At 40.6% G+C, this 20,746-nt stretch overlaps 1 protein-coding gene across 3 annotated transcripts in view; it reads right to left on the bottom strand.

Moving 5' to 3' along the window:
* The window catches only part of enox2 (ecto-NOX disulfide-thiol exchanger 2), a 616,994-nt gene that overhangs the window by 103,141 nt on the left and 493,107 nt on the right, over window positions 1-20,746 (bottom strand). For all 3 annotated transcript variants that reach the window (XM_062990318.1, XM_062990353.1, XM_062990367.1), the window contains 2 exons: window positions 19,729-19,935; window positions 6,850-7,083 (listed from right to left, as the gene is read on the bottom strand). In XM_062990318.1, coding sequence (XP_062846388.1) covers window positions 6,850-7,083; window positions 19,729-19,935 — 441 coding nt within the window. The remainder of the gene's footprint in view (window positions 1-6,849; window positions 7,084-19,728; window positions 19,936-20,746) is intronic.

Consider the following 20,746-nt stretch of genomic DNA (forward strand, 5'->3'; position numbering starts at 1 on the left):
GTCACATTTATACGTGACTGCTGACTGACTTGACTGCTGCAAAAACATCTTTTTACAAAGCCAAGCTTGAACAATCTTCTGCTGACCCACGTACGCTTCATGCCATCTTTTCCTGTCTTCTGAACCCTCCTCCTCCCCCTTCTGCCTCTCTCACTGCTACTGACTTTTCAACATTCTTTCAGGACAAGATCGACAAAATCAATCAATCCTTCTCTCAGACTGACCCACTTTCAACTGACCCTCAACCCACCAACACACTCACCAGCTTCACCCCACTCACCATGGATGAGGTTACACAGCTCCTCTCATCCAGCAATCCCACTACATGCACACTCGACCCTATACCATCCACCATCCTCAAAGACATCTCACAGGACCTAATCCCCTTCATCACACCCATCATCAACAACTCCCTGACATCAGGTGTTGTCCCTACTGCTTTTAAGAAAGCTCAGGTCATTCCCCTTCTTAAGAAACCTACACTAGACACTACAGACATTAACAACTACAGACCTGTCTCACTCCTCTCTTTTCTATCAAAGATTCTTGAACGTGCTGTCTATAACCAACTATCTGCCTTTCTTACTCAGAATGATCTCCACGATCCGTACCAGTTTGGCTTCACCTACCACTCCTATGCAGATGACACTCAGCTCGTTCTGTCATTTCCTCCTTCAGACACGCAAGTCTCAGCTCGCATCTCAGCATGTCTGCGAGATATCTCACAATGGATGTCAGCTCATCATCTAAAACTTAATCCCAGCAAAACAGAGATGTTGCTTATTCCTGGAGATCAGTCTCCAACCCAGGACCTAGTCATTTCTCTGGATGACTCCCAGATCAGACCATCTGATAAGGTAAGAAGTCTTGGTGTTGTTCTTGATAACCAGCTGACATTCTCTCCTTATATAGCCAACATGGCAAGAGCGTGTCGGTTCCTCCTGTACAACATCAGGAAGATTCGTCCATTTCTCTCCAGGGAAGCTATTCAGATTCTGGTGCAATCACTTGTAATCTCACGGTTGGACTACTGCAACTCCCTTCTGGCTGGAGCTCCCATGTCCACGATTAAACCCTTACAGCTCATTCAAAATGCAGCAGCCCGTCTGGTTTTTAACCAACCCAAACACTGCCACATCACCCCACTGCTGCGTTCTCTTCACTGGCTTCCTGTAGCTGCACGCATTCAGTTTAAAACACTGACGCTCACCTACAAAGCCAAAAAAGGACCAACCCCAAGCAACCTTCGGGGTCTTATCAAACCCCACTCTGTACCACGCAACCTCCGAGCCTCTAGTCTTGCTCGACTTGAGCCTCCATCCAGGACTAAAGGAAGACAAACATCAAGGCTCTTCTCTGTTCTAGCGCCCAAATGGTGGAACGAACTTCCTCTGTCTGTCCGAACATCTGAGTCCCTTGCTGTCTTTAAAAAACAATTATATATAGATAATTACAGCCTTGGATTCTTTTATTTGCAACGAAAACAATGATTTTATATTGAGATAATGGTTTGGCTACACAGATCTCGCTATCATGTTATAGATGAGACACAAAGAACAGAGCTGGCTTTCTTGCTAAATTGCTAACATTAAAATATACTACAGGAAAAATGAGATTAGCTGCTCTAGTTTATTGTGTAAGCAATTGAGTGAAATTTCTCCCCCGTACACTGTTAACCAGCTAGCTTATGCTCCACCAAAGAGACTATCAGAAAGTGCAGTAAACATCTGGGAAACAGTGGCAGATGAGAAGCATTTTACTTCTGATCCTAGTAGCTTTGTCTTCAACAGAAAAGCCCAAATCCCATCAATTTAATCAACAAAATATGGCTGCATTAAGTGGCACCAATGAACTTTTGTGTACATTTGCTAAAGTCAGTTTTTAAATTAGGTACTAGTTTCTGACATATCTACCAAATGTAATTTTAATTGCTGAATTAAAACTGTAATATAAATCCAAAATTTGTTATAATTAAATCAACAGCTATTTATGGAACGTTGTCTTATGGTTTGGTTTGTGAATGGATCACTTTTGCATAATTCAATTAAAGGATTAGGTATGATATTTATGATTAATTAATTAATTCACCCTTACCTGTTAATAATATATCAACCTCGGCACCACCTCTAGCAGGTTTTTCCATCATCCCAAACCTATTTGTCTTTTTCCATACTGTCAATAAACCAGATGCCATGACGGTATCACTAGAATTACAGATGGTGATTTAAGGCATTTATGAGTTGTGCATTATCCATTAGCAGATACGGATCCTAGAAGCTGTTGTCTTATGTTTATTGGACTATAAATTGCTGAGATTCCTGGGAAACAAATGTTACACCAGTGACCTGACATCAAATCACACGACGTTTTCAGTACAGATAACGTTTAATTAAAAAACACTGGGGGTTGCTACTAAGTCAGAGTAAGATTTGTTATTCCTCCTCTCTGTTTGTATTTCAGGTGAGCGTGTTAGTATGTTACTGATTACAAATGTGCACACTGGTCTGATTTACAAATGGGTCGCAGCAAAAGTGGATCTGCTAAAGCCTGGGAGTTAAAAAATGAAGTGATAAGACGAACTTTATTGCAAGTTATATATTGTAGTTATACAATGACACTTTGTTTGGTAGCTCTCAGTGAGACCAGCAGCAAAAATAAAATAAAGATTTAAAATAAGTGATCCAGCACTACTGATGCCATAGTGGACATGGCACAGCTGTTTAAAGTCAATACTTATTAGGTTACAACTCCAAATCAGCAAAAGTTGGGACAGCATGGAAAACGCAAATAATAAAAAACTGAGTTTCTTACATTGACTTTGACTTTTATTTGATTGCAGACAGGATAAACCTGGATATTTCATCCATTCCTGCATTTCAGGCCTTCAAGACATTCCAAAAAAAGTTGGGACAGTAAAGTATTTACCACTTTGTAATGCTGACATTTCTTTTCACCACACTTTGGTGAAAAATGTTTTGGTATCGAGAAGATCAAGTGATTTAGTGTTTCAGCTTTTATTTTGTCTCATTCTTCCTGCAAACACGTCTTAAGATGTGCAACAGTACGGGGTCGTTGTTGTCCCACTTTTCGTTTAAAAATTCTCCACACATTCTCTATTGGGGACAGGTCATGACTGCAGACAGGCCAGTCCAGTACCCGTACCCTCTTCTTCCGCAGCCATGCCTTTGTAATGTGTGCAGCATGTGGTTTTGCATTGTCTTGTTGAAAAATGCATGGACGTCCCTGGAAAAGATGACGTCTTGAAGGCAGCATATGTTGCTCTAAGATCTCAATGTACTTTTCTGCATTAATGCTGCCATAACAGAAGTGTAAATGACCTTTGCCAAGGGCACTGACACAGTCCCATACCATGACAGACCCTGGCTTTTGGAGCACACGGCATCCATTTTTTTCCAAAAGAGACCTGGAATGCTGATTTATCTGACCACAATACACATTTCCACTGTGCGATGGTCCATACTAGATGCCTCTGAGCCCAGAGAAGTTGAGGCCGCTTCTGGACATGGTTAACATAAGGCTTCTTTTTTTGCACAGTAAAGTTTTAAGTGGCATTTGTGTATGTAACTCTGTATTGTAGTGCTTGACAAAGATTTGCCAAAGTAATCCCTCACCCATGTGGTTATATCAGCTATTGTTGAGTGGAGGTTCTTGATGCAGTGCCGTCTGAGGGATCAAAGATCACGGGCGTTCAGCTTAAACTTGCGCCCTTGGCCTTTACGCACTGAAATTTCTCCTGATTCTGTGAATCGTTTAATAATATTATGCACTGTAGAGGGAGAAATATGCAAATCCCTTCCAATCTTTCTTTAAGGTACATTGTTTTTCTCACGCATTTGTTGACAAACTGGAGATCCTCTGATCATCTTTGCTCATCAAAGACTCAGCCTTTCCTGGATGCTGCTTTTGTACCAAACCATGATTACAATCACCTGTTGACATCACCTGTTTAAAATCGCATCATTATTTAGTTTTTTCACCTCATTACTGACCCTAAATTGCCCCGTCCCTTTTTTGGAATGTGTTGCAGGCCTGAAATGCAGGAATGGAGGACTTTTACGTTGTTACACACTGTAGTTATAGACATTATAAATTAAGTCGTTTTAGCCTGGAATCTGGAGGTATGATTTCTAACATTATAATAAATGTACTGTATAGATTATATAGACATTTATTCCTAAAGTAGTGTAGGCTAGCTGATGGCCATACCAAGGAACACAAGATACTTTCACCAAATGAAATCCCGTAAACGCCAGCTTGAAAGACTTTATAAGAAAACCGGTCTAACAGTACATTATCAGATTTATTCTGATTATCTTCAACATTACAAAGACGCTCTTACGGCAGCCCGATCCACTTACTATTCCGAACTCATACATGCTGGATCAACAAATCCTAAGACTCTCTTTTCCACAATAAATAAACTTCTCAAACCAGTTGACAATACTACCAATTCCTTTACAGTTGACAAGTGTAACTCTTACCTCTCATTTTTTCAAACAAAAGTTGAGAATATCCACAATTTTCTGACAGTTTCCCCTGTCATCTCTGTTTCTCCGCCTATCTCATCTCAATTTATTACCCAGCCTCTGTCTCAGTTCTCACCTGTGTCTCTTTTGGACCTATCTGAGATCTTAACAGGGATGCGAAGCTCCACTTGTGTTTTGGATCCTGCTCCATCAAAACTTGTTAAGGGTTGTTTTCCAGTTATCTCATCACTTATCACAGAGATAATCAATTCCTCTCTTAGTTCTGGCTCAGTCCCTCAATCACTCAAATTGGCTGCTGTTACTCCCATACTTAAAAAACCTGGACTTGACTCTAACATTATGAGTAACTTTCGGCCCATTTCCAATCTTCCATTTCTGTCGAAAATACTGGAACGTGTTGTTGCCTCACAGCTCAAAGATCACCTAAATTCCAATAATCTATTTGAATCATTTCAGTCTGGTTTCCGCCCCCAGCACAGCACTGAGTCAGCCCTCCTCAAAGTCACAAATGACCTTCTTCTTTCCTCAGACTCTGGACAAATTAATATTCTCGTCCTCCTTGATCTTACTGCAGCTTTTGACACCATTAATCACTCCATTCTTCTGTCCCGCCTTGAATCCTCTGTCAACATCACTGGTACTGCCCTTTTGTGGTTAAGGTCATATCTCATAAACAGACAACAGTTTGTTAATATCAACAATTGTAGTTCTGCCATTGCTCCACTGTCCCAAGGCGTTCCCCAAGGCTCAGTGTTAGGTCCCCTTTTGTTTATTCTTTATATGCTCCCCCTTGGTGACATCATACGTCGGCATGGTTTACATTTCCACTGCTATGCTGATGATATTCAGCTTTACATCTCCTCCAAATCCATTAATACTGAACTTCACTCCACTCTGACAAATTGCATCACTGAAATGAAATTGTGGATGAAAGCTAATTTCCTCAAATTAAACTGTGAAAAATCAGATATGATCATCGTAGGTCCTACAACCCTGGCAAAAACCACAAAAAATTTTCAAATTACCATTGATAATGACACTTTGTCTCCGTCTTCTAACATCCGAAATCTTGGTGTAATTTTTGATAGCAACCTCTCTTTTGACCGCCATGTAAATCACATCACCAAAACTGCTTTCTTTCATCTAAAAAACATAGCACGTCTACGTCCATCACTCTCTTTTTCTGCCGCCGAAACCTTGATTCATGCTTTTATTACATCCAGAATTGATTATTGCAATAGCATCCTTTATGGTACATCTAACAAAATCCTAAAAAAACTTCAGTATATCCAGAATTCAGCTGCTCGCCTCCTTACTCATACTCGCTCCCGTGATCATATTACACCTGTTCTACAAAAACTTCATTGGCTTCCCGTTGCTCAACGCATTCAATTCAAAATTATTCTATTCACTCACAAAGCTCTCCATAATCAGGCCCCATCCTACCTCACCGACCTGCTCCATCAGCACATTCCCTCCCGTAGCCTTCGCTCTTCTGAGGCTAACCTACTGTCCATACCCTCTAGGACCAAGCACCGGACCTGGGGTGACAGGGCCTTTTCCATAGCTGCTCCATCTTTATGGAATGCTCTCCCCAAACACCTATGAGATTGTCCTGACCTGTCCAAATTCAAGTCACTTCTCAAAACTCATCTATTCAGAGTGGCATTTAACTTGTAACAACACAAAATAAATGCTTTTATTTTTGCTATTCTTTTTAATAGTTTTTATACTTAGATCACGACAGAAATGTGAAGTCCTAGATCCTAAAACTTGTAAAGTTTTCAGTTTCCTGATTGCATGTAAATCTGTCCTGTTTCTGTCTAATTTTAAGAAATTGTTCTATATTTGTTGTTCTCTCTCATAATTTAGCTAATTTTTAATGAACTGTCTTATGCTGCTCTCTTTGTTTTTATCTTAATTATTCTTGATGTTGATGTACTATTTTGATTTTGTACTATGATTTGTATGGTGTATGTACGTATTTGTTTTGATTATTTGTCTTATGTAAAGCGTCTTTGAGTATCTTGAAAAGCGCTATATAAATAAAATGTATTATTATTATTATTACTATAGTAAGTCCAAAATCCCCTTCTGTTCCCTCTGATTCTGCCAACATAGACTGCAAAGGATCATACAGACAACATCCAGATGGTGCTTTCTATTTAGCAGCATGCTTCTTCAAACCCAGAGAGACAGACATCATGTAAACCCAGACGGGTAGAACACACACAACACATCATCAGGCTTCAGAACAATAATTTGACACAAACTGTGGCAAAGCAGTTCATAGCAACAGTTCCAAAATAGCACTGCTCTTAAATAAAAAACAGAATCTCACCTTTGATCTTCTCGCCCAACTGGCTGCACTCATGCTCCGAGTAATGGACTATGGGCGGCGGCGACGGAGGGCGCAGACGGTCCTCTTCTACCCTACGCCGATGTCTTTCCTCTCGAGCGAACATTCGCTGCTTGCACTCCCACTCGTACAGGTCATCTCTGGCCTGAGCGTAGTCCACATGTAGCCTACCCGTGTCCTTCTTATCCGTGCTGGAGCCCAGACGGATCCGATAGCCTGGAACAGAAACGAGCGCAGAGATGGAGAGTTGGTTTTGGCGCTGCAGAGTTTCAAAAGGTTTCCTATTAGGCACAAAGCCCAATGTCAATCAATAGAATAACAACACCAGATGCTCAGTGCAAAATAACACAGATGAGCAGACAGAGTAATGAATCTAAAAGGCTAAGTTCCTAAAACTTTCACTAGCTCATGCTGACAGCTTCACAGCCATTTGGAAACGGGACCTAATTGCTCCAGACACTTTTAGCTGTCTATTGCAGAGCTGGTATTAGTTCTAGCCAAGAGATGTAACCCAGGGGTGGAATTGTCTGGAAATAGGCTAGATGGGATAGACTCTGCTGTAAGAAATAGTATTTTTTTTTCCAGACAACACTCTGGACCAAACTGAGCCAAAACCTATAGTCTCACAGAAGGCTTATTGAATCTGTCCAGTTCTCAATCAAATCTTTAGAAAAACATTTCAAATAAAGAAAATGCATTTCCTTGTGCAGTTTGATTTAGTTAGTGTAGATCTTGCAGGTAACTATACATAAAATAGTTACATTAATGATAGCACACGCAAAAAGGAGGTGTAAATAAACAAAGGCTGTTGTGTGAGATAATTGTTTAAGGAAAAATGTTAACTCAAATATAAGGACCCTAAATACACTGACCAGGCATAACATTATGAGCACTGACAGGTGAAGTGAATAACACTGACTATCTCTTCATCACAGCACCTGTTAGTAGGTGGGATATATTAGGCAGCAAGTGAACATTTTATCCTCAAAGTTGATGTGTTAAAAACAGGAAAAATGGGCAAGCGTAAGGATTTGAGCGAGTTTAACAAGGGCCAAATTGTGATGGCTAGACGACTGGGTCAGAGCATCTCCAAAACTGCAGCTCTTGTGCGGTGTTCCCGGTCTGCAGTGGTCAGTATCGAACAAAAGTGGTCCAAGGAGTAAACGGTGGTAAACCAGCGACAGGGTCATGGGCGGCCAAGGCTCATTGATGCACGTGAGGAGCGAAGGCTGGCCCGTGTGGTCTGATCCAACAGACGAGCTACTGTAGCTCAAATTGCTGAAGAAGTTAAAGCTGGTTCTGATAGAAAGCTGTCAGAATATACAGTGCATCACAATTGGCACAACAACGAGTTTGAGGTGTTGACTTGGCCTCCAAATCTCAATCCAATCGAGCATGTGTGGGATGTGCTGGACAAACAAGTCTGATTCCATGGAGGCCCCACCTCGCAACTTAAAGGAGTTAAAGGATCTGCTGCTAACATCTTGGTGTCAGATACCACAGCACACCTTCAGGGGTCTAGTGGAGTCCATGCCTCGATGGGTCAGGGCTGTTTTGGCAGCAAAAGGGGGACCAACACAATTTTAGGAGAATGGTCATAATGTTATGCCTCATCGGTGTAAATAAAAACACAAATTAAAAGCAAAACAAAAATGCTACAAAAAATGCCAAATATGGTAAAATGTCAACGCTGTGTTCTTCATATTGACGTGTCTCTTTTCTTTTCTCTACATTATCTGCTGTCATATTCTTTTATAACATTTAGCAGATGCTATTTTACAGACATATACAACTGTGACCGAATATAATGCAAACAATTCAGGGTTAAGGGTTAAGCTCATGGGACCAAATGTGGCCACTTGTCAATGGTGGGGCTTGACCTCCGAGATCTACCGATCAATATGCCAGTACCTCAAGTGCTGAGCTACATCTGAGCTGTATCTGATTAGTAAAACATATATATAGAAAAGCAAATATAATGGGACAGTAGGGAATATATAAATAAAACAGACAACAATAATTATAACCTGTATTAAACTGAACTCATTCTAAATGTGAAGACTGCAAGAACATTCCAAAAACAACGTCCCATAATTGGTTGGAAACTACCTAGTGGTCCACCTTGTAGATGTAATGTCAGAGATGATCGCTCATCTATTGCTGCTGTTTGAGTTGGTCATCTTCTAGACCTTCATCAGTGGTCACAAGACGCTGCTTATGGTGCGCTGTTGGCTGGATGTTTTTGGTTGGTGGACTATTCTTAGTCCAGCAGTGACAGTGAGGTGTTTAAAAACTCCATAAGCATTGCTGTGTCTTATCCACTCATACCAGCACAACACACACTAACACACCACCACCATGTCAGTGTCACTGCTGTGCTGAGAATGAACCACCACTCAAATAATACCTGCTCTGTGGTGGTCCTGAGAGAGGACTAACAAAGCATGCAGAGAAACAGATGGACTACAGTCAATAATTGTAGAACTACAAAGTGCTTCTATATGGTAAGTGGAGCTGATAAAATGGACAGTGAGTGTAGAAACAAGGAGGTGGTTTTAATGTTATGGCTGATTAGTGTATAGCCTTCAGAGATATGCAGGTTATCCATTCCACTGGCGCTAACAAACCCCCATTTCATGAAAAACACTGACCACTGTAAAGTACATTCTTGTTCTTGTACACTAGGTAAGTATCTGTAGTGAAGATGAAGCTGTAAGATTTGACATAATTACTGATTAAAACATTATTTCTAATTCCCAATTGTAACTCCTCTGCCAATTGCATCTCCTCCAAGTACTGTCTGGAAGTTCCAAACTTCAGAGGACAGAATTCCATCCAGATGCCTTAGCAATCTCATCAGGACAACAAAGAAAACCTTTGTGTTGCTGCTAAAGTTACAGGATGATCTGATGAATTCTAGGACAAATGGGTCAGTGTGAAGAATAAGATGATCACCTAACGACCAAGAACTTTATGGCTGGACTCCATGACCATGATGCACACCACTCCACAAAGGAGTCCACAAAGGGACGACTGAAATTCACCTGAAGTTTGAATTGGGCTGCAGAGTTCTGGGACACAATATTATGGAGTGATGAATCATAACTGGAACTGCTTGGCCAAATAGATCAATGGTTTGACCAGCAAAAGTAAAGCGCCACTTATGACCAGAAGATTACTAACACTAATTCAAGCATGGAGGTGGATCAGTGATGATGTGCGAATGTTTTATTTATAAATCTTGACTGTGTAACTGGCATGATGGATACACAGCAATACCAAAGCATTCTGAGAGGAAATCTTATGCTTTCTGTGGTGAAATTAAACCCTGGTGATAATTAGATAATTGATATTTATTTAGCAAGACAGTAATACTAAGCAGGCGGCACGGTGGCTCGATGGGTAGCACTGTCGCCTCACAGCAAGAAGGTCCTGGGTTCGATCCCCAGGCAAGGCGGTCCGGGTACTTTCTGTGCAAAGTTTTCATGTTCTCCCTGTGTCTGCATGGGTTTCATCTGGGAGCTCCGGTTTCCTCCCACAGCCAAAAACATGCAGTCAGGTTAATTTGAGACACTAAATTGCCCTATAGGTCAATGGGTGTGTATGTGTGCCTGCCTTGCGATGGACTGGCGCCCGTCCAGGGTGTTACTGTGTGCCTTGCGCTCATTGAAAAGCTGGGATAGGCTCCAGCACCCCCCTGCAACCCTAATTGGATAAGCGGATAAGAAAGTGAGTGAGTAATACTAAGCGCACTTTCATGTCAACCAAAGCTTGGTGAAGGAACCTGTCCTGGAATATCGCAAACACATTAAACTTCAATGAGCTGGAAGCTTTTGCATGAGAAGAATAAATGAAGATTCCACAAGAGAGGCTTCAGAAGCTTGGTAGCACTTATCAAAATCACCTTTTAGTTTATATCAAGGCAGAAGAATGTTCCACAAAGTATTAATGTGGGTTAAATAACAGTGCACTTGCACAAGAGATCTAGATGTTTTTCATTTACACTAAAATGATGTCGACTTATGTTCTCACATTGCCTGCCAAGTATCAATAACTAATTCTCTGTTCACTGAGACTTCCTGTTATATATATTAAATTCTATACACATCACCATAATAGCTTTTAAGGTAAAGGGGGTTTAATATTTCCGATTGGAGGGGATATATGATAGTATATACACCACATTTAAACCTTTAGCATGATGCAGCACTTTTTTTTTTTGCTTTAAAAATAACCAAATGTGACAGCAACTATTAATGCTTACTTAGAGAATTCTCAAAGCCAATTATGCAAATTCTACTTTAAGGTTAATAAATATAATACATTTAAAGCAGCAAAGTGACAAACCAGCGACAAATTAATTTGACTCTGTAACTGAAGTGTGAAATTTGTTTTAATAGGATGAGCATGAAAATCAAAGATGAACATTTAAGCTGAAAGTTGACAAAAGAAATGTTTTTATTTTACTCGCTGCTTTAAATAGAGGACATGAACAAAATAGCAGACACTCGAGATGAAAAATGAGCTCGGCATAAAAGTGATTAAATGGTAATTATAAACACAGCTGCACTGATGAGCTATATAAGATTGACTAAATTAAATGATTAGATTAAATGAGCTCTAACAGTTCACACTTTGATATGATTTTTTTTCTCATTTTATTTCATGTTCCACCACTGATCCATCCCTGCTCGGGCCATGGTGGTTCAACCCCCCTTTCCCTGGGCCTAAACCATTGGGAACAATAAAGCAACACACCCAGGAAAGGACGCCTATCCATTGTGGGGCCTTGCCATCCCCGCACAGACATATCCAGTCAGTGGGTGTGTTCAAAAACCTAGTGAGCTCTCTAGATAGGCAGCATTTTACGTCATCCTATGCACGCTCCCAAGAATGAGGCTGTTTGAAATCCTAGATGCCTTAATATGCTCACTAGTAAGGCATCTTGAAATTTCAACAGTATTTTGACAGAAGAACGAGGGAGCATCCGATGCTGCCTTAGCGGTGGAGGCAATCCCAGCATTCAGTGTGGCACAACTTTTCTCACAGAAAAAAAACAAAACAAAACATGGCGGACGGTGCAGAGAAACGAGTTATTTTCAAATGTAAATAAATTAGCATTGATTTTTAATTTGTATAAACTTGAACAAGTGTGATTTATTTGCAAATTCTGGCCTGTCAGCAAATGTAACCGTTTTTGGTACACGAAGGGAGATGTTAGTTGACATACTAGCACGGTGTGCCAACAAGAACATTTAAACCTGGAGTGGTAGTGTGATGGTGTGGGGTCGCTTTGCAGCTTCCGGAACTGAACAACTCGCCACTATTAAGAAAACACTCACTCTCACTCACTTTCTTAACCGCTTATCCAATTAGGGACACGGGGGCTGGAGCCTATCCCAGCTTTTCAATGGGCGCAAGGCACACAGTAACACCCTGGAAGGGAGATCCTGTCCATCACAGGGCAGTATAGGGCAATTCAGTGACTCCAATTAACCTGACTGCATGTTTTTGGACTGTGGGTGGAAACCGGAGCTCCCAGAGGAAACCCACGCAGACACAGGGAGAACATGCAAACTCCGCACAGAAAGAACCCAAACGCCCCACCTGGGGATCGAACCCAGGACCTTCTTGCTGTGAGGTGACAATGCTACCCACCGAGCCACCGTGCCTAAGGAGAATGTGGTCATCTTTCCATGAGCTAAAGCTAGAGTATAATTCTTATTCATCCCTTTAATTTTTCTCTCAATTTATTCGTATCGTATTGCCTGATTTGTATTTCAGCTCCTACTGCTGCAGACCTCCACATCTGACTGAGGAGAGCTGTAACTAACACACACCCCCTATGACACGTATGCAATAGCCGGCCACTTCTTCCCACCTGCACGAGATGGGTTCATATGGGGATCCGTATCGCGCACAGAGAGTCACACACTGATCTCCAAGGCCGCTTCAGTTACGAAGAATCCCTACTACCCTCCCTCATTCATTGTCCTTGTAGGCACCCAGATCTGAGATTCTAACTCACGAGTTTGAGATGTCAGCACTGGTGTGCCAATGTGCAGCAACAATATAATCCAAGACACACAAAAAAAAACAAAGACATCAAATGACTTTGTGCTTTAAATAAATAAAGCAATGCTTTACACAAGGTGTTTTTAATTAGCTTCTTTTTATATAATGTTTCCTTAATGATCTAAATATTCAGTGTGACAAATTTGCAAAATAAATCAGATAGGAGGCCATTACCTTTTTCCCCCACAGCGCCGTGCCTTTACACACCGCCACCTACATTCATTCCTCACCAGTACCCTCATTTAGAAAGCAGCTTAGCAGGGCACACACAGGACACCTCTGAAATATGCCTTTGTTTACGGCTAGTGTAGCACACCTGCGCTGAAGAGAACGCTTTTTTCATCCCGACTCTTTCTATAGGGAGAGAACGTGGTCACAGATTGGCCATGCCCATACAAACAAGACCAGTCTTGGCAGGCGCGGCACTTCATTTCCCCGTCTCCTTCTGCGCTTTATGGCCCCAGGACATCACTAAATATTTTATACGGTGTGTTCTGCGTTAGAAATGAGCGGCATTATTTATGAAAAGGCCTGCAGAGCTCTAACGCGGGGCCACGTGATACACAAGACGTGGCTCTGCTTTTACAATAGAGGAATGCAGCCACCTCTCTACTGCCACTGCAGTACTTACAGAAGTGTAAATAATGTACAAAATATAACAGGAGCCGCTCCTGAACCAGAAATCTGCTACGTCAGGCCGGGATATACCAACACCGCTTATAAAGACTGAATTAAAATGAATATGCAGCCTACAGATGAGGATGGGAAGCATCACGCTATATGTATCTGATTTGTATTCAGAGAGTAGGCACTGCAATCTATTCCGGTCTGCGTGCGCTTGTCTTCTCGTTGACCTCGGGTGTCAGGAGCTGTTGGGCGAGGATGAGCAGCCACCCTCCAACTCCTCATCAGAGCTCCTGAGGGACCAGGGACCCAAGCAAATGCTTCCTCCCTTATTAAAGCTCCATCAATCAATCTAGTCGTGCTGAAACGAGCGCTTACAGATGAACAGCCCTGATATCCATCAGTAAAAAGGTTAAGTGAAGTGATTTCAGATCGTTCTCGCGCAAAGGACACGCCGCTCACGACAGGAACTAATGTCTTGTACGGCTAAATTCAAGCCCGGCAGACAAGAACCAGTCAGTGAGTCAATTAGCAACATAAAACAAGGAAAAACACACTCGCTGAGCACTTTATTAGGTACACCTATCTGGTATGTACATTCATTCATTAGTAATCTTATTACCACACACTCGCTGAGCACTTTATTAGGTACACCTATCTGGCATGTACATTCATTCATTGGTAATCTTATTTACAGTGGTACCTGTAAACTTGACGTTATTTGGTTCTGGGAGTGGCGTTGAGTTTAAAGGACGTTGAGTTTCAAGGTGTTTTTCCCACAAGGATGTATGGGAAACCTGTTAATGTGTTTCATGGTCCCGTGGAACAGCATATATTTTAGACAAATGTAAAATAATGGGGTTGTTTTTGACACTTATACACTGAAAATAACACAAATATAATATAAAAACATAATAGAAATATAATTGAAAACAGTTAAAAATCAATATAAAAATACAATAAAACCTGCACTTTACGTTTACTTCTTTGTTACTCTTTTTAATACCGTATTCCGTGCAGTAAAGGCGCATTCACATGAGTAGTGCACCTTTACTGAACAGTATACGTATTCCAAGATGAAGCATCACAATGATTAAGAAGCATAAGGAAACAATAAAGAAGTAAAGGTAAAGTGCAGGTTAAATTGTATTTTTTATATTAATTTTTAACTGTCTTCAATTGTGTTTCAGTGTTTTTATATAGAGTTATTGTACTAAAACAACAAGCAAAAAATGTCATTAGTGGAGAGAACTTATGAGCCGTAATAATTAAGTTTAGTGTTTGTGTCATTCTTTTAGTACATTAATCCACGTTAAGCTTTTATTATACTTTTTAAGATATCTGTGATTCTCACAATTTCTCAGAACCCCCAGCTGTAATGCAGATTCGTCTGATATTCACACTCTGATGATGTTTCACAGCACCGCGCTGAACAAAATGGCTGTTCATTGTTAATTTGAAATTAAATAAATATATTTTTTAAGGCTGAATGTCGAATTTAAGGAAAATGTCGAGTTTAAGGGTACAGATTTCTCCATGAAGGATTTCTCCACAAATATTTCGAGTTTAAGGGACGTCAAGTTACAAGGTACCAATGTAATTTTATAGATCACCACTGTACTTTATTTAGCAATTTAAATGGGGGAACCCCAAAGCACCTTCACATAAGATGCGGCAAAACCACGAGACTTGACGCGAACTGCTGCTTTGCTCAGCGCTTGGCTTTAGTGGTGTGATAGAACGTCATCAAAGTGCATCGAATATGCATTTGTGTGAAATAACCATCAAATCCACTCTGAAAGCCTCTACATGTATCTGTGTTCAGCTGTATTGTCCTCATTTTCACTTTTAAACTTGTGTTATAACTCAGAGTGCTGAGAAATTGTGAGAATCAGCTTTTCCGAGAGTCTAAAATGCCTATTGTTAAAAAAGCTTAACATGACTTAATGTTCTCTTAATTATTACTGGTCAGAAGTCTTCTCCATTAATTGAATTCCCTGGTCTTGTTTTAATACAATAAGTCATGTGAAGTTTTGTTCACGTTAAGCGTTGTTCGTATGGCCTGAGTCGCTTTTACTAGGTCAAACAGTTCGTCTCATTGGAGGCGTTTTAAAAAAGTCAGCGGCAAACTGAGTCAAAGTTCCTTCAGGTGGAACTTGGAGAGCCATAGCAAGCACAAAAATCTCGAGCCCAACGTGACAAAAGTGCACGGTGCGCCGCTTAGGAAAGCACACAGGCAGGATCGAGAGCACTGCCTCACTCCATAGAAGACAACAGCACAGCCGGCACAAAAACGGTTTTACCGCTTTTTATGTAAATGTGCCCTAAATCAGTAATACCCAACCCCCAGGCCACGGACCGGTCATTTATTACCAGGCCACACAGAAACAATAAATATTTAGAGATCGCTACAAAAGCAATTAAAACACTGCATCCATTTTCACTACACTTCGGGTATTATTGTCACCTATCACCCCTAGGTGGGAGTGTTTCGTTGCATAAAAAAAATCAGTGGGTTCCCACTGATTTTCCGTCATTTGTGAGTAGTATTGATATTCTATTTTAAATTACCCTGTCCCCGCCGGTCCGTGAAATTATAGCTTATGTGAAAAAAGGTTGGGGATTGCTGCCCTAAATGACTGATGGACCATTCTCAGCACCACAATGACACTAACATGATAATGACACTTGTATGTGTTGTATTGGTATGAGTGTATCAGGTGCAGCAGTGTTGAACTCCAACACAAACTCTCTTGTATGGTGGTGGTGCAGGTGTGGCATTACTTGATGAGCGACATCTTTGTGAATGCTTGGAAGCTATTTTGTTTCAGTCTCTTTTAGACACCATGTCGTGTGCAATCACAGCAGCAGGTCAACCAAAAATGTCAGAAAATACTTTGAAGTTTTGCTTTGATGGTAATGTTTTTCACAGCTTGACTACATCATCACCTTACATGCCAGGTAAGGTTTTCTTCCCAGTTGCCACCTTGAAGAGCACAAAATTACACAGGATTCAAGACAAAAAAAAGCAGCAGCCTCAAATTTCAGTTCTCAAATGTGAGGCTTGTGCTTCACATACTACTTTACTGGGCTTTGAGGGGCTGTGTCCCTTTGAAGGGCACCATTGGTTCATCATCAGATGACAGTTGTGCTCCTCTGGAGTAATATCTAAGCAATCCATGGTTAAATCTTCCAGCACTTCTCTTCCTGCATGTTCGACAAATCAGTGTTAAGAAAAATGTAGACTATCACTGTAGGGTCTGAACATGGTTGCATGATGTTGTGTGTTTTACCCAGTACGCACACACTTTTTTTACCCAATTTCCAGACACTGGGCAAAAACCCCTGCGCAGGAAAAGGCCAATCAATATTTCTAGTTCTTTAACAGTGGTGTTAACATTTCTGTGACATTCAGATTCTTTTGTTTGAGCTTTGTTTGTTACATACCCTCCGGTGTCACATTTCTGTTGTTATGAACTTCCTGAAATACTCCAGTGGAGTATGAAGATCGTCTGGATGTCTGACACTCTGTCCTTTAAATGTGCACTGAGGGATGGTTCAAAAGGTTTCTTTCTCCAGGAAAACCATTTTCCCCCTGAGTAGTTGTACCGTTTTTTGCAGTCTTGGTTCATGTTTGGTTACAGTGTATCATCTAAATTATTTGATTCACTACAGTTCGAATCATCAGACTCACTTGATTCATCACACCACATCCATCAAACTTACTGTCATTTTCTGTCATAATCATGAGTGCATTCTGAAGATGGTATCAGAAAATATCAATGTGTTTGATTCTTTTATGTATCAAGTAAACTAGCTCAGCTAAAGCCAAGGTGCAATTTTAGTACTAACATGAAAACATTGTTTCGTGATAAATTTTTTATGATGATGTAATTGATTGCATTTGTTTCAAATATGCTTTAAATCAAACAGAAAACGTTGACTGAAATTAATTGAATCAGTTAATTAAACAGCTCAATGATATTTTGTATAGTAATGGAGAGGTCACATGGTGCCTTCTATAACTATTTAAAAGTTAAAATTCTAATATAATATATCTCATTACAATAATTTCTTAACTTATAGTCCATTATTTTTAGAGATGTCAAGGCCGATCAAGGCATTTTTTAACTGATCGGTATCGGCTTTACTAAGGTCGATCCTAAGCCGATCTTTTGTTTTACGTCAGCATGTCCGCTGTGTGGAAATACTTTAAATTGGAAAGTGAAAATGTTACTATTTATATGGTGTGAGTCAAGGGTCACTCCAGTTTACAAAACAATAACTTTTAATCCGAGTATGAAAACTTCAGGACCATAACATACAGCTTTTATGAGTTTACGTGTTACAAGACTGAATGACATCTCAGTATCAAGCACTCTGATTGGCTTAGTTATGTAACCGAGAGTTGTAGTGATGCACTCGCTTAATAAAGAAATAAATACACGGTATATTCACAAATTGTCGGGAGCAGAACACTTTATTAACTTCTTCTGTTACGGTACCGAATAGTGGACAGCTAGAGTCATCGCGTTAGCCAATCACGCTATTCCATGCACTATGGAAGCCCCAAAGGGTCAAAACACACTCACTTCGCGTAGAAACGTCCATCAAACCATTGTCACAATACAACCACAGAAAAGTTTGTTACAGTTACAACATGCATACAAGTACGGTGGCTCATAAGAAACAAACCAGATATCATTTAACCAAACGATCTACAATTACTACCAATTTGATACGGCACCTAAAAAATAAACACTCAGTCGAATACAGCGAGTTTATTATTACATGTTGAGAAGAGGAACCGGCTGTTCACTTACACGGCAGAGATGCTGATTTTCCTCAAAAAGAACCTTCACTTTATTTTGAGTGTTCTAGTTTAACTACTACAATGCTGCACTAAGTTTGTTTACTTTTATTTTGTTAAAATAAAAGAACATTAAGCAATAGCTTGGATGCAGGCAAATTTTTTCCTACAGCACTGCAGAGCTATTCAGTTGTTAAACATGTACATTGGATTAATTTGAATAACTGTAAAGTACTTCAAGTGTGCACTGTGTGAACAGTATTATCTAGTTCTTATCTAGACAATATCTAGAAAATACAAGTATCGGTTTGAGGCTCGGTATCGGATCGGGATCAAAAATAATGATCAGGAACAAAAAAAACGTGATCGGGACATCCCTAATTATTTTGTTTTCTTAAATGGGGTCAAAATGTGTAACTGTTGTGTCTGACTGTCTAAGACGAATTATTAAACAGGACACATGTGCAGAGACATTTGCGAAATTAATTGAAAAATAAAACCACAGACCAAAGGCTAAGACTATGGTAGTGCAAGGCTAATAGCTACACCAATGCAAAATGGTAACAATGGCTTAGAAACACTTGGTATTACTTAAAATCCCTAAACTTTTTAAACCCTAAACTGGACTAAACCAAGAATGCTAATTCCTTAGATAAAGCTAAGCTAATGGCTAACAAGGACGCAGGGGACAAGACACTATGGGTAAACCGGGACCAAAACATGAACAGGGCATGACTAGAACAAAAATGGCAATGCTTTGACTATAACAAAGACAATGACTAAGATTATACAATGGCTAGGCAATGACACGGTACAAAGATCTTAGTGTTATACTGTGGCTAGGCTAGAAAAAGGAACTCAAGGTTAGACTATGGCTAGACTAGAAAAAGGAACTTAAGGTTACACTATGACTAGGCCAGAAGAAGAACCTCAAGGTTATACTATGGCTAGAAAAAGGATCTTAGGCTAGGCTACTAGGCTAGAAGAAGGAGCTCAAGGTTATACTGTGTCTAGGCTAGATGACAAATCTCAAGGTTATACTATGGCTAGGCTAGAGAAAGGAACTCAGTTATACTATGACTAGGCTAGAAGAAGGAACTCAAGGTTAAACTATGTTATTTAAGCATCAGAATTGTTAAGTGGGTTGGAATATACCTCTAGAAAAAAAATGCTGCTTCTAAAATTTTGTAAATTAGGTCACATGTACACAAATGCCTAGTCATATGACTACATTCAGAATGTTTGTAATACTGTATGTCATGTTGGCATTAGCTCTACCAGCTGTGCCAACGTGCAAAATATTGTTACACTCCGCTCTAGATCAGACATGAAAAATAACAGCAAATGTGTACCTGACAAGAAGAGGGCTTTGTCCACTGTGTGTTCCTCAATGAAGCGGATATGACAGAAGTTCTTCTTGCTCTTGCGGATGGCACTGATAGCACCGCACTGCTCGAAAACCTCGGATATGATCTGCTCGGTGGCGTTCTCAGGGAGACCACCAACAAACACTGTCTTACAGCCCGGGGGTCTTTCTCGCGTGGCTGGAGGTGGCAGGTCTGAAACAGAGAGAACAGGGCATTTATATGTATGGTTTACATGTAGAGATTCTCTACTGATTGGCGATCTATTACACTAGCCCATCACCGCTTCTGGGTTCGAAGAGGTGCTATTGACCAGTCAGGTGTCTGTGGCTGGGATGGCTAAAGCCTTGCCATGGATAGAGGCCCAGTCCAGGGTATTCCTGCCTTGCGCTCAGTGTTTCTTGGTGGAACCAGACCAGAAACAACCCTGACCAGGACAAAGAAAGCTTCTTGATTGCTGTTAGGGTTATTTGTTAACAGAGTAGCACAATATAGCCAGAAGTATGTGGATACCTAGTTATGAGCTGAATCTGAATCCATGGGCACTAATATAGAGTTGGTCCCCCATTTGTAGCCATAATAGCCTTCACTCTTTTGGACAAGCTATTATTTTTTAAAGATTTTCAAGTGTGTATGTAGAAAGTGGCACCTATTCAGTCAAACACCTTTTGTATGGTCAGTCACTAATGTTGAAAAGATGGCCTGTCTCGCAAATGAGGTCAGGGCTCTGTGTGGGCCACTGGAATTCCTCCACGCCAAAAAGGGCACTTGCTCCTTAGGGCACTTGGAGCCTCTTCCAGACTGTTGCTACAAAGCTGGCTGCAAAATTTTATTTTTTTTTTCTATTTTTCTCCGATTCCCCCCCCTAATTTTTGTCCCCTAACTATTCGTATCCAATTACCCTGATTGCGTTACGCTTCACCTCTACCGATACAACCCTCCACTGCTGACTGAGGAGCTTTGCAACTGACACACACCCCCTTCACACGTGAGCAGTACCGACTGC

Source organism: Trichomycterus rosablanca, chromosome 1, assembly GCF_030014385.1.
Source record: "Trichomycterus rosablanca isolate fTriRos1 chromosome 1, fTriRos1.hap1, whole genome shotgun sequence".
NCBI classification, from domain to species: Eukaryota; Metazoa; Chordata; class Actinopteri; order Siluriformes; family Trichomycteridae; genus Trichomycterus; species Trichomycterus rosablanca.